The sequence below is a fragment of the Xenopus tropicalis genome, chromosome 9 (genome assembly GCF_000004195.4).
Source record: "Xenopus tropicalis strain Nigerian chromosome 9, UCB_Xtro_10.0, whole genome shotgun sequence".
In the NCBI taxonomy this organism is placed as follows: domain Eukaryota; kingdom Metazoa; phylum Chordata; class Amphibia; order Anura; family Pipidae; genus Xenopus; species Xenopus tropicalis.
Window position 1 is genome coordinate 60,291,682 of NC_030685.2, and position 17,884 is coordinate 60,309,565.

A 17,884-nucleotide genomic window follows, 5' to 3' on the forward strand; every position below is an offset into this window, starting at 1 on the left:
CTTAACAGCTCTCAGAACTGAAATATCTTAACCTCTCGCTATAATATCCTTACCTAGACAGACATGGCAGTTAAGAAGGGATTTTACAGTTGCATTAACTTGAGCAGGGGCAGCACTGAGCACAATGGCCTGTCCCACAACTGTGTTGTTCACCTAAAGTGTAAAAAGATGAAACATGAAATAGAAATATGCCACATAAAATGTCACACAACCTGTATTCGAAAAAATAGACCTCTTTAGAAAGAAAGGCACATAATTGACACATTCATTCCTTCCCTCTTTACCTTCCTTCAATAATCAAACTTTTAGAGAAGAAAATTATTGAGGTATACAATGGCTTCATTAAAGTACAGATTAGGGGGAAACTATCCCCCTGAACACAGCAGGGTTGTCTAGCAATATATCACATAATACATGTTTCAAAACATTATTTTATAAGCATAAAGGCATTATTTATCCAATATTATGTGCCATTAGATAATGGCAGAACACTGGACTAATGTCCGTTCCTCTGGCTCTTATGAGGCAGACATTCTGCGCCTATGTTCTGACCAAAGGCACATATATTGTAGGTTACATCAACCAATGAATAGATAGAGTTTTGTCTTTTTTCCCATGTTCCCGTAACATTTAAAACCTGCTATTTGTTCCTGTCAGGTGATTAGTGAGTGAGAGGGGTCATTTATCAACACTGTTCCAGTACAAACGGGCACAGTTTTGAAATGAGCCACAGTGAGTGACACACAAAATGGTGGCTCGGGTAAAAGAGGTTAAAAGGGAAACATTTACTGATATGTTTGTATCAATTGAAATAATTCTTGAATATGTTAAATATTTGGATGTAAATGATCTGTTGGTCATGTTTTCATGATCTGTTGGCCTACAGGAAGTAACCCTGCCAGACACTTTTACCTACCCAGTAGGATTATCGCTCCCCACCCCAAGGACTGATAGAAAGGAAATATTAATTAAAATCTGTTTCTTATTACTATCACTGTGGGAAATACAGCTAACCACAGCAGCATTCCAATGGTAATTCGCCTGGGAGGTAGGGAATTAGAACTACTGCACTTCTGTAAAACCCTTGTCCCCATGGCTGCTCTGCATTGACTTCCAGAAATTGCATCAATAATTATAAAAATAAGTATCTTAACCACACAGCACAATCCCATTTTCTTAAAAGGGTAGTCACCTTTACACGAACCATTTGTATGTTACAGATGGCTCTGTTCTACAGCACCTTCTCTCTTGGTCTGCATTATTTATTCTATTCTATTCTAAACCTCTACGGATTTCTTTAACAGCTGCCACTATCTAAACAGCAGGTGAGGTTCTGGTGTAGAAACTATAGCTAAAAAGGGAAAGTTGTGCTCACTAAATTTTAAAATATTAGGCTGGATGCAACAAGGCTGTGGCCATTAAAAGTCATACAGACAGACTAGAGGTCCTCTGCACCTCTCTATTATCAATATATCAGAAAATAAGACATTCTGTACATTGAGCTACTAAAAAATTGCCTTCCTTTTAAACACAAAGGGAAAGGACCTGTGCAATGCATGTACAAGATACAACACTTACTTTCAGAGCATTTGTCAGTGCCCTGTCCTCCCTGTTGGTGAGGAAGACAGAGGATACGCCAGCATCATATAGTTTCAAAACAGCTTCATTGAGTTGTGGGGAGGCCTTTGTTGCCCCACCGCTGAAAAACACGGCCACCTTTCTAATTAGAAACCCTCCACGTGCCCTCTTAAATGTGTTTCTTGCAACAAATGACATGGCGCCCTCCAGGTTACGTTGCTTGGTTGTTTGTTTGAACTGGATGTTCTGGATTTCCTGCAGGAGGGCAGGCTTGCGCAGCCCATCAGAGAACCGAAATTCAGTGGTGACATCACTATTGTAGGTAAGGAGGGCTACACGGGCTCCTCTGGGGCAGTTACTGTCTGTAATGACCAGCTGGCTGATAGTCTTTAGCAGCGCATCCTTCATATTGGCAAAGACATTACGGTTCACATCCGACGAGGTGTCAAGAGCAAATACAAGATCAGTGGGATACAAAGGACATTCCTTGGGACCTGCAGGAAGCAGAGACATTGAACTTATCTGTGCATCTGATATATTCTTCCTGCTATCTGTATTTTTACATGTCTGCATTTTCATTTTATAATCTAATATCCATCCCTCTGAGAAAAATACTATGATGAAAGATGAATCTGTCATAATCTACTCATATTTATTATATGAAATCATTTATTGAAATAAATTTGGTACATACCATAGCAGCAAGCTGTAGAGAGGGGAAAAAATAAAATCAGTCAAAAAAAGTCAAATGCCAAGTATAGAAATCTGCTGTATAAAGTAACAATAAAGGTAAGAATTTTCCAGCATTCTTAGGCAAATGTATCCATTGATTTTAAAATTGTAATTTTAAAGTGTGGACTTGACCTGCAGATTCTTAGAAAATGCCTCTGCAACCATTATGTATTTTAAAAGAAGTACAAAATATAATTTTACAGAGGACATATACACATTACCCACAGGGAGCAATTAAGAAATCATTCAGAAATTGGATTTAGTTCAATTGCTTTTTTTAGAAATGTGTGCTGGTTAAGAAATGAAAATGTCCTCAGATATGTTCTGGTTCCTTGCCCCATTATTGCACAGAAAATACAGTGTGGGCAATACTTACGGCATTTATCTTTGACATACTTCACCAGTTCACATGACTGAAACAAAGATAATATATAAGGTAATATATAATAATAGCATTTGAAATAACATTAATGAAAAAACTAAAGAAAATTATATTGGTTACTGTACCTCTCTTGGCTTTCCAATGGCTCCCTTCAGCCCCTAATAACAAAACAGAATTGTCAATAATTTAAACACCGTTTTCCCTGAGATTTGTTTTGTAACACATAAATATATCATCTAAGGCTTATGTCTCATTAGAAGTTTTCTCAACTTGTGGAAAAATGCCAGTGGGGAAACACCAGTTTTGCCCCATGGGAATAGTAAGTGTCAATGGTCTCCAATGCTCTGGCAAGGAGAGGGGTTAAACCTACCTAAAGGCTTCCACCAATCAGCTGCTGGGGAAGGCTTTTTAGAGATCTTGCCTCTGTTGGCTGATTGCCTGAGCAAACAGGTTTTGTGTGTTGAAGTGTTGAGGAAAGCTCATTTCAGTTAATCAGGGTGTCCCAGCTATCAGTTAGTATTTGACCTTGGCTGTCTGACTTTGAGTAGATCCTTGAGTACCATGTTGTCTAGTGGACTGTTCACAACACAGCTGTGTTCTAGTTTCTGCCTCCACTTAATCCATGGTACTCCACTCTCAGTTCCCGCTTGTGTATGATCCCTCTAGCTTCCCGTCTCACCCCTTAGTACCGTGGGTCCTCCCTTGTGTATGAACCGACCCATGTGACCATTCCTCTGCTTCTGGTGTTTTTAGGGGCTCACTCCCTGCATCTCTGGCAGTCTTGTGAGTTATAGTCCTGCATCCAGCTATACTCACCAGCAATTACTGTAGCTGGGGCTCGCTAATACAATTCCTGGCACTGTTGTGAGTTATAGTTCTGCTTCCAGCTATACTCACAAGCAAGGAGTTGGGGTTGGTTAATAATTCCCTGCACTGTTGTGGAAATATATTTCTAATAAGCACCTTGAGCCTCTAGGGTCTCACACTCTGTACTGGTATCCCAGGCTCAGCCATAGGGATTCAATAGGGAACTGTGCTGATTTTCACAGCTCAGCCTGCAGTCCCGGATTCTTACTAAAAAGTCCCTCATTTCCCTTTGATCTCCTGCATTGAATGCTAAAAAAGTAACTTTTGGCAGAGAGCCCAGAAAACTAAACAAGCCACACCTGTACTTAGATACTATTGTAACTAATAAGCTAAACAGGTCTCTTGGGGGAACTGAGACTTGCAGCTTAAAGGGCAATTTCACCTTCATTAGCAAAACACATAAAACAAGACCCCAAAACCCCCAAAAATGTGTTCAAATTTTAAATAACCTGTCAAATTTTGTAAAATGGGAGTGGTATTTAGGGGGTGTGGTCGCAAAATTGGGTGTGACCAAAAATTTGCCATGCTACACGAAGCATTTCTTTTTGTCCCTCTTTCAAAATTTGTGAGGTATGACTTAGGGGCATATTTATTATAGTGTCATCATTGGTGATGTTGCCCATAGCAACCAATCAGATTGTTGCTTTTGTTTCCAACTTGTAGGTGACCGTTCAAATCTTATTGCTGATTGGTTGTTATGCAGTGAGCAACATCACTGGCAATGTTGGCTTACATAATATAATATATATGCCCCTTAGGGGTATATTTGTCATGCTGTGTAAAAAGTGGAGTGAAGCATTACTAGTGATGTTGCTCATAGCAACCAATCAGATGCTTTGCTTTGGTTTTCTAACTGTTGAAATCTAATTGCTAATTGGTTGCCCTGGGCAATATCACCGGTAATGTTTTACTCCGCTTTTAACAGCATGATAAATATACCCCTAAGTGTCATAAACCCTAACAGTAAGTGACATTTTCAAGTAATGTGATCACCCTAAATCGGGTAGTATTAGTGTTGCCTATGAAATTTTGAGGCCAGCGCACACAACAAAATTACTCTAAATAGCCTCCAGAATACCTTTGTGCCAGCATTCTGTCTGACCTGGTTCCTCAGTTAGACGTTAATTCTTTCCTTTGCTTCCTTGTGCAGAGTGAAGTCCCGCCCCCACTTCCTGTTCAGGTCTCTCTCAAAAAAAAAAAAAACCCTGCTAATGCACAGACTGGCTCCTGCTGCCTCCAGGCATGCGCAGAAGGCTCTCCACTTGGACAACAGGTTGTCAAATTAAGGAGAGAACTGAACAGGAAGTGGGGGCGGAGCTTCACTCTGCATAAGGAAGCAAAGGAAAGAATTAACGTCTAACTGAGGAACCAGGTCAGAAAGAATACTGGGACAAAGGTAGGCAATTCTGGAGGCTGTGTAGAGTAATTTTACTGATAGAAAAAAAAAAGGTTTACATGTTCTTTAAGGCAAGATTCCATATAAATCAGTGTTTATTATGCTTTTTCTCAAGGGACCCAAATTATATTTCAGAATCAGCTTTATGACACAATAATTTGTAATCTAGCATTTTAATTACTATTTTTATTAAATGAATAATTTCACTATATTAAAGGGATCATGGAAAACCACCCCAAATCGCATGGGGTTATATTTTTGGTCCCAAACTTTAGATTAAAATTAAATTAAATTATAAATATGAAGGAGAAAAGTATATAAAGTGTTTTCCTGGACATATTTGTATTTTGAGTTACTCAGAATGTTAACTTTGCACTTACATTTGGCCCTTGGTATCCTGGGTCTCCTTTGGTTCCATCTGTACCTTTGGGTCCGGGCACACCCTAATATAAGAACCAAAGATATGTGATTGATAATCAGAACATATGTACTGCACACAGTATGGGTAATACTAATGAGAAAGGGTTGCAAAAGAAATGTTGAAATAGGAGGGGACGATTCTGCCATAATCATGTGTTTGGGAATAAGAAGTACAATAATTTATAGACCAACATATGTTACACTGGAAATCTTTCATTCATCAAAAGAGCTTCCCAAATGTTCCATAACATGCACGTTTTACATAACTAATCCCAGTAGTGTGCCTATCATTGAATATAACAGATATTTGGCAATCAACCACCATATACAAGTTCAAATCTCATATCACAAAAAGCTCAACAAAGTACTTGGTATATTTATAAAGAGAGTCTAAAATTAAAGCAGTAAGAGGCCTTGAATCTTATAACTTTCAGCCTAGAGACTTTTCCTCCAGTGCTTCCATGAGGGCCCCCTACAGCGAGGAGTCTTGTGTAGCATCGCCCTACCCTAGAGAGCAACTCGAAAGCAATACTCCTATGTCCATAGTTCCACACATATATAAGATAACATAAGGCAATGACAAATTGGCTGACTGATTTATCACAATGCAACAAGAAGCATGGACCTGAAGGAATGAGATTGCAAGGTAAACCTGTTTTATTTATACCTATATTATCTCACTACTGCTCTGATTTACTATTAGTTTTTAATGGTTCCTTCATGTTTATATAGTAAGAATACAGTAAGCAACAATCATATTCAGTAAGAAACTGTAACATAAGTAAATCATTACAAACTCTTAATGAAGCAATGAAATGGCTATGTATGAACATGCTTACAGAATAATGAATCCGGATGTACTAAATTTCAGTGTAATCTAATATTATCTAATAGGAAGACAACAGTGAGGCTGAAAGAGAACTGGACTGAGACCAGTTGGAGCTATACTCTAAGGTGCTTGTTTTTGCAGACAAACGCATGGTACAGGTTAGGATATGAGACAATATTCTAAATGGTATGAGGGCAGAAGGTGGCAGAGCTAAAGCACAAAAAAATTGCAAATAATTGTAAACGTTGTTAATGAAACACAACTGGATTACTGTCTTTTTCTTTCTTCCAATTTGTTTTAGAATACATGACACTTACCCTAACGCCTCTATTTCCCTTAGGTCCAGGTTCACCATTGGGTCCCTTATCTCCAAAATCACCCTGATAATAAAATATAGAACATTTTTGCTGAAATCATTTAGCCAATTGCCAGGATTTACAAGTGATCACACTGGTACTTATACCAATGCTGTGGCTGGACTAAAACGATAAATGAACAGAATCCACACAGACGTGAGAAATAAACTTTTAGATTCAGTAGAAATACCTAATGAAAAAATCTTAATAAATTCATCTTACAAAAATGTGACTGATCTTCATTTTGGCAAAAGTGCAACTTAACATGCACAGTACATCTGATATTACTACTTATTATGTGCTCCTTGAGAGTCAAATGTCATGTAGTTTCCTGGAAAACTAATGTTAGGCTGAACTAGGAGATGGTGGCTGTTTTATATGAGAGGAGTTGCTTGTGGTTAGAAAGAATCAGGTGACATCCGAGTCCCACCCTGATATTTACAGTAGATAGGGGCATGGTTTAATTCAGTCACTTGCCCATAGTTTAACAGAGGAGTGATAGTGAGGTCATAGGATCCCCTTTGAAGAAATCCAGGTGTGCCCTAAAACTATTGTAATAATATATGATATTGAACATTGATATATTGATTTGCCTGGCATAATATAATAATTATGCTCTGTTTATTAAGAAGTATTGCCACCAAGCATTTTTGTTAACTGTGTAATTATACACTTCTTTTAGCATTTACTATAAAGGGGATGAAAGAGTGAGCTTCTGCTACATTGTAAAGTGTAACCAATGCCTTTTCGGATACCAGGGATGTGTACCTATAGGCCCAGTGTTGTAATGGGTAGTACTTATATATAAATAGAGCCATATTCTTCCTTTTTTGGATTTATTCTATGTAAGGTGGATATTGGTGGAGATCTTGGAGCAAGAGGCCTCAGTTAAGGTCTGAGGAAAGAGGCCTCAGTAAGGGTAAGGGCTTTTAAATAGATTTTAATTTTTCCACCCCCCTTCCCTTCTGATGGATGTAATGTAACCTATGTTCTACAGTGGGATAGGGTTAAACAGTAATGTTACATATTCATAAGGTGTCTTCTAACCATCAGTCTGTATATATAAAATGATTAAGATGTCTGACCTTTAATCCTGGGTATCCTGGGAACCCAGTCTCTCCCTACACGTGCATGAGAATAAAAGGAAATATTAGTCCATGTAAAAAAAAACAATGAACAGTATCAAACTGAAACCACTACTGATCCAAAGCAAACAATTCATTTAGTTTCTGGCTGCTTAGATGAAAGAGAGACTGGAGGGAAGCATGATCTAGATGTTGGAGAGATTTCTAGAAAGCGTTGCAGACCCTCAGCCAATGCAGTAGTTTCTGTGTTTCAGTTGCTTACTCCTCTTAAACAATAACACACATTAAGATCACCGGATCATTATAAGTATATATATATATATATATATATATTTTAATATATATATAATAAATATTAAAGCATAATCTATATTGTAAATAGTTACAACTTTTGAACATGGAAAAAAAACAATAAATTCTTACTCTTCTGCCTTTGAGTCCTTGTTTTCCAGATCCATCTCGTCCATCTTCTCCCTAAAAACACAATGATATATACCAGCATAAAGTTTAAAAAGACTCTCAATGGCAATGTCTTCTTAACAGTATATTTCTAGTAACCATGCTGCCCATTTATATAGTTATAAATTTCCTTGCCCTTTAGTGACACTGGTTGTGTCTAATAATGTCTATATTCTAATCTTGTCCCTTATAATTAGTTTATTTTTGCAGGTTTCACTGAAGTTTTGATGACAATAAAGAGAAGTAAAAAAATAACTCACTGTTGGCCCACGTGGTCCAGGAGGTCCATTAGCTCCCTTGACTCCAGGATCTCCAGGCTCACCCTATAAAGGAGAAAAATATCTGTTAAAAGACGATAAATCCATAATCTGTTTTATCACTGTGGGTTTATTTTAAAGCAGATATGACATACATATGGAACATGTTTTATTATAACATCAAGGGCTAAGTAATCAGAGCTGTGTTATTGTTATGGGTTTTTTTTTCTCTTTTTTAAGCTTGTAATTTTATTCCAAATATTTTATTTTATCAGGCACTATCAGTCATAATACAAAACAGGAAAAATTATGTGAGCAAGGCTCCAAGCCCTCTGTTATATGCTGACATGCAATACTTGCATTTACTTGCAGTACATCTCTACAGTAAAAACTTGTGTACCCAAATAAGTCAATCTCTTCTGTGTAGTGTAATATAAGGAGACATATGGAGGGGACCACATTGTAAATGGGGTGAGAGAAATCACTAATTGCAAAAACTAATAATAACCTTACAATTTGAAGAGAGGAAACACATAGAGACAACCCCAACAGTGGGAGCTTTACATGATTTTCCTTGTAAGTAAGAACTTTGGGCAAGATTTACTTAGGAGTTAAATAGAAACCAATCCACATGGCTTTTAGTACTGTGGTTCAAATAGGATAAAGATGGTGCACACACGTGTGTTGGGCCAATTATATGATTTAATAGTCCATATATTCATACACATTATATTAAAATGATAATGTCTAGTGAAGGATTCAGAGAAAATTTGATCCTGCTAGGGCCATGAACAATAGAATTCTTGATACATACCTTTAATCCAAGCTGCCCAGGTCTGCCCCTATCACCAGCTGGTCCAGGAGTGCCACCTGGCCCCTAATAACATGAAAAACAGATGATTCATAACACAGTCTGATAACAAGTAGAAAATCCTTCCACTTCAAATTCAATCTGTAAGTGCTTCATTAGTATAGCAATATTACACTCATATCATTTCTAAATAATGTAAGTGGCATAAAGCATGTAAGGGGTCATATACTATAGGCAGGCAGAAACACTTGATAGTGGCTTGATAATGAGCCACAATTGCACTCACTGAAGCAATCGACAATGTATTTGTCTACCCTCATGTTGATGAATCTGGCACAGGGTTCACAGCATTCAGCCAGAGTAGGGCCCTGTACTTAAAAGTTTTTAGGCTTTTGATTTTCTTTAATTAACAATAGCAATATAAACATGATTTCATGGTTTCAGGCTTACTCTTGGTCCTGGAAGCCCTTGCTCTCCTCTTGTACCTGGAGTTCCTTGTGGTCCTGGTGGACCCTGTGGCCAAGAAACAGATGAAGTTAGCTTTATTGGTCGTCCAATAATTGGCAGCTTTTCAATATGTCTGAACATGACTAACCTGAGGTCCTCTTACACCTTGTTCCCCTGCCCCACCTCGACCTCCATCTTTTCCTCTTTCACCCTGAGAGACAAGAAAAACAATGAAGTGTAGTAATATAAACCATATTAATAACACTGCCAAAACCTGCTGTTTTTTCCTCCGCAATATTGCCAAGATACACCCCTTTCTTTCACAAGTAACAGCTAAAACACTAATACATGCCCTTATCCTTTCCTACTTAGATTACTGCAATCTCCTACTAACCGGCCTCCCAGACTCCCACCTCTCTCCCCTGCAATCCATCTTAAACTCTGCTGCCAGGATCCTCCTGCTCTCTCCAAAGAGGGAACCTGTTCAGCCTCATTGAAACTTGCATGGTTTCCTGTTTAGCAAAGTATAGCTTACAAAATCCTTCTGCTAACATTCAAAGCCCTTCACTCCTCTGCTCCTCACTACATTTCTTCTCTGGTCTCCCTGCATGTTCCTGGTCGTCTCCTCTGCTCCTCTCAGAGCCTCCGTCTTTTTACACCATCCACACCCACTGTGCTCTATCATCTTAAACCTTTCTATCTTGCTGCTCCTTACCTCTGGAACTATATCCCTGAATCCCTCCGTAGGGAACACTCACCCACTCTCTTTAAAAAAAAGCTCAGCTGTTACCTTCTGGAGCACTAAAACATTATTTTGCCTAGACCTGCGCTTAAGGGCAAATGCCCATACCTGGTGCACTCTTACCTCCCAACTTGTGCCTGTATGTTACCCAACCACTGTAAGCTCTACGGGCAGGGACCTCCTTCCTACTGTGTCTCATACCACATGGCACTGATTCCCTGTGCATTTATATATATACTGTATATATTTATTGCATTTATTTATTTATTATATCACTTGTCCTCCCTGTGTGTAATTTTGTATTTTGTAAGATTATACAGCGCTGCGTACCCTTGTGGTGCTTTATAAATAAAGTTATACATACATACATACATACAAATTGCTGATATGCCTGAAATGAATAAGACTAATTTATTAGTAAATAAAAATGGCAGAACTGGTAAAGAGGGAGAAAAAGGGCATGAAGCAGTGTAACCTACCATATAGAGAACTGGTTGCTCAATTCTTACCTTAAGTCCTGGAGGACCCCTTCTACCTGCTGGGCCCTGCAAAATATAGAAAAATGCATCAATTAGAATCTAGTACTTTTAATGAGCTTTGCACACAGATGTACTACAACATTTACTAAGCCAGCAAAAACTACCTGGTTAAACTGACAAGATAACCAGATGCTGGGGATATAAAACAGAAACTTGGTACATATGTAGGAACCTCTGAAATGTAAAGAATCTTGTCCAAAGCTGACTACACACTGCATACAATGTAACCTGGCACACTGTCTGGCCACAATAAGATCAATAAATCTTGTTCCACTTCCAAATCCGAATTTTTAGATTCGATGCTGGCTTTTGTGCAACAATTCAAAAATATCACGGTTATCGTGTGACAAAGTTAAAAAAGTCGCAGTTTTCACAACTTTTTGCAACTTTTTCCTGCACATGCTTTTTCAGTTCAGATTTTTTTGATAAATGTCAGTCATTTGTGGAAATGAGTTTAAAATTTTTTTTTTTAAAAAAGGGAAAAATTAGGGTTTTAGTAAATCTGCCTCCACATATGCATTGTAGTAACCTATAGCAATTAGCAGTTTACCTATGATCAGTCTAGTACAGTTAGGATAACGAAGCCAGTTATTTGTTTTAAAATATGGTAATGCAAAACTAATGTCTGTCTCTTGCATATATATATATATATATATATATATATATATATATACAATAATAGAGTATTCAGTTGACTCAGTTTTCAAATTATGTGTGGTGATTCTATATATGTATTTCTACCTTACAGTTTGCTATAGGTCTAACATATAATAGCATTTATCATCATCACTATTAAAGTACACAATTTGTGTGACCCCAAGGATATGTATTTCTTTAGTTCTATGACACTCACAGCTTTGCCTGGTCCTCCTGGAGACCCCGCTGAACCATCTCCTCCAGGTTCTCCCTTTTAATGAAAAACAAAATAAAATCATGATCATCATGATCTTTAATTAATCTTAACTTTAGTAATATAATTCATAGGTTGTTCAAGAAAAGGTGTTAACTGCAGACCTAGGTAATGAATTGATACAACCAACTGATCCTCAAGGAATATGAACTTTTTCAGATATGATTACAATACCCTTGCGTCTAGAGGTATGTGGTAAAATTAAATGTAATACTTTGCTGTTCTTAGGCTAATGTCAGACGAGGCGTCTGGCGTATGTAAAATATCACCATACGCCTCCTACCTGTGTCTGCAATCAAATGAATGGAATACGCTCAGTTGCAGGTACATGTAGCCGATATCCGCATAAAAACATGAGACTTTGCATTCTCTCACGTTTTTATGCGTATTTTGGCCACATGTGCCTGCACCCGAGCGTATCTAATTCATTAAGCGATTTTCGGATTGCCAAAAATATACGCCAGACGCCTCGTCTGACATTAGCCTTACACTGAATAATGCAGAGTGGGCTTTAGAGGGTATAAATAAGGACAACTGCCCTTAAGTCCTGTATTCAGTAAAGCCATAAAGAGCACCAGCTGTAGATAGTAATAAAGGCGGATAACAAGTACAGCAATATGGCAATAGCAATTGTTTTATACAAACTGGCCTACAAATCTGTTTTTGCCCCAGACTTTGCCTTCTAATGAGACCCTTGAAAAGAAAAGGTTAATTAACAACACATTACCACAGCTCCAGTCTCCCCTTTGGCTCCCTTTGACCCTCTCTGTGTTGTGTCGGTTCCAGGATTACCCTAAAAAATCAGATAAGGTTAATCATAATCTAAATTTCAAATAAATATTCTCTTTTCTCTGTAACCATTTTTGTTGTATTTCATTTTTTTCCTGTATTACATTACACTTTCATTTGTTTCCCTTTGTTTAACATTGGGTTGAAAAGTAGCAAATAAACTATTTGGTGCTTCATTTCCTCCTGCATAGGTATTATAATGTAAGTGGTTAAAAAGAGATAAGCACTTCATCTGTATGTAGTTTTTATCTTGCATTTCAGGTAATTATAAAAACCTGTGGACTTTAGTGGGACACCTCACCACCTGAACTGCTGGCCATTGCTTTAGAGGAGTTTAGTTCAGATCTTTCCTTGGTTCCGCTCCCCATATGGTGGCCATAGGTTAAAAAACACAGGTTTTGGTGCAAGTCAGTATCTGAGCAGGTCAAAACAGACTAGACAAGAAAGGTCAGACTGGCAGACAATATCTACCCAGGTAGATATTCCTTCATTTATAAGACTCAATGCTAGATATTCAAGGATTGTCAATACCTGCACAGAGGACCATGTACCTGGCAATTACCTGGCACCATTGCCTGGTGCAGGTTTACAGATTTTGGGGGTGAAAGCGAGGAGCAAGGAGCTTTACATTCAGTTAATAATAACAGACAGCATATTGTATTGCTTGTTTAGAACCCAGTGATGTCAAAAATGCATCACTTGCAGGTTGACTGATCATAATAAGTACCCATAATAAGTACATAAGCATATATGTTTCTGGGGACAAGCTGATGTTGTCATGCTATAACCAATGATTCCAAATCAGGCTTCCTCCAGCCTCTATAAAAATATAACTTATATAACTCTCTTTGCCATAACTGCCATTTTCCAAAGCACTTGGGCCTGAATTTTCTATAAATTCCATGTTATTGGGTTATTATAGTTTCATTTTTATTAAAGAATGGTTCCAATTTGTTTTATTTTGCTTGGGCATCAGTATTCTACCAATCAAACATGGCAGCACTTACATGTTTGCAAATTACATGTAAACAGAGAGTGATTTCATGGATACAAACATTCTTGCATTCATTTGCCTTTAATGTACTGCATTATCCTTGCAACATCTCTCTAAAATCTTGACCTTAACACAAACCGCTTAGCTATTCTTGGCCTAAGAATCTTCAGTCTAATCACCAGTTACTACCTGAAATGTTTATTTGTTCTGCCTGGGACTGGTCATTTTAGTCATTTCCAAGTACTCTAAGGAATTCTTTGCTGTGAAGCATCAGCCTTGCGTTTTTGGAGAAGGTTTTCTTCTTGCACATCCTTAAGGATAACTTCAATATAATAGAATCAAGCTGGATGGCAGAACTATACTTCACCTTGGAATATTACAATCTGTTCCCTTAATGGGATCATCTGTCTGGCTGGATCTATTTTAACCCTGAGACTCTTTCTCTTCACATTTCCTGTAATGAAACAGTTGCCTAAACGGCTGCCTTTCTCTTCACATTTCTGTTCCATTCTTCAAGATTTCCAGCATAAAAAATGGCTATATCATTATATCAACTATGTGTCAATAATTCCCCCTGGTTAGGGTCTAAGGAATATTTTAGCAGTTGTACAATTAAATAGAAACAAGATACTTACAGGGTCCCCTCGCTGGCCAGAGTCTCCAATCTCTCCTCTATGCCCTTTCTGACCTTTCTCTCCCTATTAGCAGGTTAGAGTAAAAAATTAGATTTACAGAACAAAGTACATTGAGATTCAATACACAGTTGAAAAGTGGTCACTGCCCCAAAGAGCTTTTACATTTTCTTTCATTATGCAAAAATGTTTTGGGGTAAAGCGTTACCCTTTAACTGTCCATGCCAGTACAGCTAAGAACCAATACTTCTGAATGACAGTCTTATGTGGGGAATTCATACTCTAAATGAGGAGTATTCCTAGGTAGGGGACATTCACAGATTACATTTTTCTTCTATTGTCTTCATATTATTCATTCTTGTTAACTTTTTTTAAACTTGACAGATGATTCATATTCCATAAAAATATACATTTTCCAAATAGTTTTTACTAGAGTCATAGAACTGACTATACGGTAACTCACCCGTCCTCCTTGGCTGCCTCTCTCTCCAGAGGGTCCAGAAATACCTGATTTTCCCTAAGAAGGAAGAAGAGAAATGTCGTTCTAAATTCGTCCATCTTATAAACATATAAAGTTGGACAGAAGAGGTTTAACAACTACAAAACTCTAATTAGCACATTTGGTGGAGTATTGTTTCTCTTAGAAAACCTAGCCTAGACATTATTTTAGTAAGTATGCTTCAGTTTGTTCAGTATAATCAAGTCATGTTTGATTTACAAAGTATATTTTCCTTTTTTAAACTGGATTATTAGGCTACAAAAAAACAAATATGTGGCCAAACTGATGATGCTTGTCTGTGAATGACCCTTCTTTGGAAAAGCCTAGCTTTTGTGATTCTATTTAATAAGCTGGGCACTTGAATGAAAAGTAGAAAAGGTACTTTATGCTGCTAAATCTATTAAAGGACAAGACATGCACCTATGACTATATAAGAACGGATTCACCTTTATCAAGCATTTAAGTATGTACGTGTGAATGTTAAAGGCAACTTACATCTTCCCCATCAATGCCATCCAGACCAATCTCTCCAATTTCACCCTGTGAAAAACAAAGTAAACAATTTATTTTAAAACACTTTCATACAATAAGTAATATGTCAGAGTTTCTCTATAATCTGTTTTTAAACTGGGGGTCAGGTAAAAAATTCTAACAACCGACAAAACAGCATGCTTGAAGTAAACAAATGTACCCTATTTATATGTAGTTTGTATTTCACATAATTATTTTAGATATATGTATGAAGGTAATAGACCAATAAGCAACTGGATTCCCCCACTAGTATGGCAGGGGTTGATTATCAGGTGACAGGCGATTCCCACTGGTCAACAAAATGCAGCTTGTGAAATCACCTTTACAGGAGAGTATTTAGAACTAAGATACTCTAGAGCTATCTTATTGCTGATGGAACACGAGACATAATACAATGTACTATAATGAGAGAAGCTCTAATATTGAGCAAAATCCAGAATGCAGACTGCTTCTATTGGTATACTGTATATTGTAAAAATACTTGACATGCAATAGTAATACTGGGTCATATGCAAACTTTGTGTTTGTGTCTTACTGTATGTCTCCAAAATAGAACACACCAGTCAAGAAAGGAGACTGTCAAACAAGGTCCCTAGTAAGGTATCTAAGCACATTATGTAAAGCAGTTCATTAGGTGTCTTACCTTTTCTCCTGAGAATCCACGATAGCCCTAACAGAGAAAGTGACATACAGTGTTATTTAGATGATACTGATAATTATACTATTCTGTCATACATCTACACATTAATTAAACCTCATCTTTAGTTACATTTGCCTTAGAATGATAATAATATTTTCAATTATGTGTTGCCATTTTTAACCTTCCCATGTATATGTTTTATCAGAAATTAATAATAATATCTTACCTTGGGACCTCTTAAACCTGGACATCCTTGGAATCCCTGAGTTCCATTGACACCAGGGGGGCCACGTTCTCCCTAAGAGAACAACACAATTAATTGCATGAAACATCTTTGCTTTTGCTAAGTAAATGCTTGCAGATAGAATCTTTTAGAAGTAGAGGATGAAAGTAAAATCTACAAAGATAAATGTTTGCATGTGGAAGTAGATGTAAAGATAAAGGGTGGTGGAACATTAAGATTGACTGCACTTATTACAAGCAGAAGAATAACATAATAAATGAACCAGTGATTTTGCTTTTTCTTGCAATGGATACTAGAAACCATCTTTACTTACTGGTCCTCCTTCATCTCCAGGGTATCCTCTGTGTCCTTTTAGGCCTGATGCACCCTATCATAATAAAGAGAACAAACTGTGACTGCAGTAAAGAATTCAGAGAAAGCACGTGGCTGTATACATGACTATTTTACTTGGATAAAAGCATTATTAGAAAAAGGCTAATCCATCCACCTCACTTTTAATAATTTCTTGATCAATATCTCGTGGATTATGTTGAAGTTAAATTAATTCCCAGCAACATACTTTAAAATAATAATCCACTCATCCAACTCCTTCAAATAATAACAGCAAATTTAACTTAGATCTGCAATGCAATGCTCTTTTATATCACTTTTGTGTCCAGAACTGGGAATTCCTCTACACTCCTCTGTAATATTGCTAAATACATATTTACATAGTTTGTGTATTACCTCATTTAAAACCCCTAAGAAACTATGACCCACCAAGCAGGGCCCTTAGGATTGATGTATCTAATTAAAATGAATTACCTTTGGTCCAATATCTCCTGGCTGTCCCACATCTCCTCTTTCGCCAGTGCACTTGCAAGGCACATTACAGCAACCCTTCTCTGCTATTTTATCCTGAAAGAAAGATTAATATATATATATAATATATATATAGCACTATTGTTATCCTCTGCAGTCAGGGATACAAAGTCAGGAACATAATATTTATATACATGCAAATAATTACAATATTATGGCCCCAATCACTAAATATTTTAAAATGACAGTACTGTGTAATATTTTAAAGGAGAACATAATCTAATAATAATAATAATCATCAGAAAATCAATCTGAATTCATTCCTGCATTCCCTTTGGTTCCTTAATCACTTTGGGGGCCATTAACTGTTACCAGTACTACCATTAGTACTGTGGGCCTGAAAACATAAAAAATGCAAACTTATACATATACTTATATATATTTATATATGATTGACTCATGGTGTGTAACCAAATTGCCCAGACGTCAACAGATCAGTCCTATGGATACTTTGTTATATATTCCAAAAATCAACATATACGCAGCCATCTTAAGCAAAGCAACTGTCTGATCCTCAAACACTCACTTTTAACCACAGAATATATAGAGATTGTCATGCCAGCATAGTATTTCCCTGGCATGTCCAGAGTTAAACTTGGCAGCATTTGGCTTTGTGTCCACAAGAGACCCTTAGTTAATTAAATATGCAACAAAGGAACTGTGGAAGGCGACAAACTTATCTGGGTTAGCAGACAATTCGAAGCCAGACCATTTGGGGGCAGGAAGCTGGGGCAATTGGTTTCTTTAATCTGTTGATCAAAGAAAGGCAATTGTGGACCTAAGAACAGCAGGAGGAAACAGTTATGAGAAAATATGTATTATAGAAAGGGATCCGTATCTCCTTTGCTTTAGGGTTCACATCCTCATAAATCACATATTGGTTA

The 17,884-nt window shown here is 37.3% G+C and overlaps 1 protein-coding gene across 4 annotated transcripts in view; it reads right to left on the minus strand.

Moving 5' to 3' along the window:
• The window catches only part of col6a3 (collagen type VI alpha 3 chain), an 86,646-nt gene that overhangs the window by 10,272 nt on the left and 58,490 nt on the right, over positions 1–17,884 (minus strand). For all 4 annotated transcript variants that reach the window (XM_031893671.1, XM_031893670.1, XM_002932021.5 and 1 more), the window contains 23 exons: positions 16,944–17,036; positions 16,453–16,506; positions 16,122–16,193; positions 15,899–15,925; positions 15,220–15,264; positions 14,689–14,742; positions 14,229–14,291; positions 12,538–12,603; positions 11,754–11,807; positions 10,871–10,906; positions 9,768–9,830; positions 9,623–9,685; positions 9,176–9,238; positions 8,365–8,427; positions 8,069–8,119; positions 7,646–7,681; positions 6,522–6,584; positions 5,336–5,398; positions 2,818–2,850; positions 2,687–2,723; positions 2,273–2,284; positions 1,579–2,072; positions 54–153 (listed from right to left, as the gene is read on the minus strand). In XM_031893671.1, the coding sequence (XP_031749531.1) occupies positions 54–153; positions 1,579–2,072; positions 2,273–2,284; positions 2,687–2,723; positions 2,818–2,850; positions 5,336–5,398; positions 6,522–6,584; positions 7,646–7,681; positions 8,069–8,119; positions 8,365–8,427; positions 9,176–9,238; positions 9,623–9,685; positions 9,768–9,830; positions 10,871–10,906; positions 11,754–11,807; positions 12,538–12,603; positions 14,229–14,291; positions 14,689–14,742; positions 15,220–15,264; positions 15,899–15,925; positions 16,122–16,193; positions 16,453–16,506; positions 16,944–17,036 (1,705 nt within the window). The remainder of the gene's footprint in view (positions 1–53; positions 154–1,578; positions 2,073–2,272; positions 2,285–2,686; positions 2,724–2,817; positions 2,851–5,335; positions 5,399–6,521; positions 6,585–7,645; positions 7,682–8,068; positions 8,120–8,364; positions 8,428–9,175; positions 9,239–9,622; positions 9,686–9,767; positions 9,831–10,870; positions 10,907–11,753; positions 11,808–12,537; positions 12,604–14,228; positions 14,292–14,688; positions 14,743–15,219; positions 15,265–15,898; positions 15,926–16,121; positions 16,194–16,452; positions 16,507–16,943; positions 17,037–17,884) is intronic.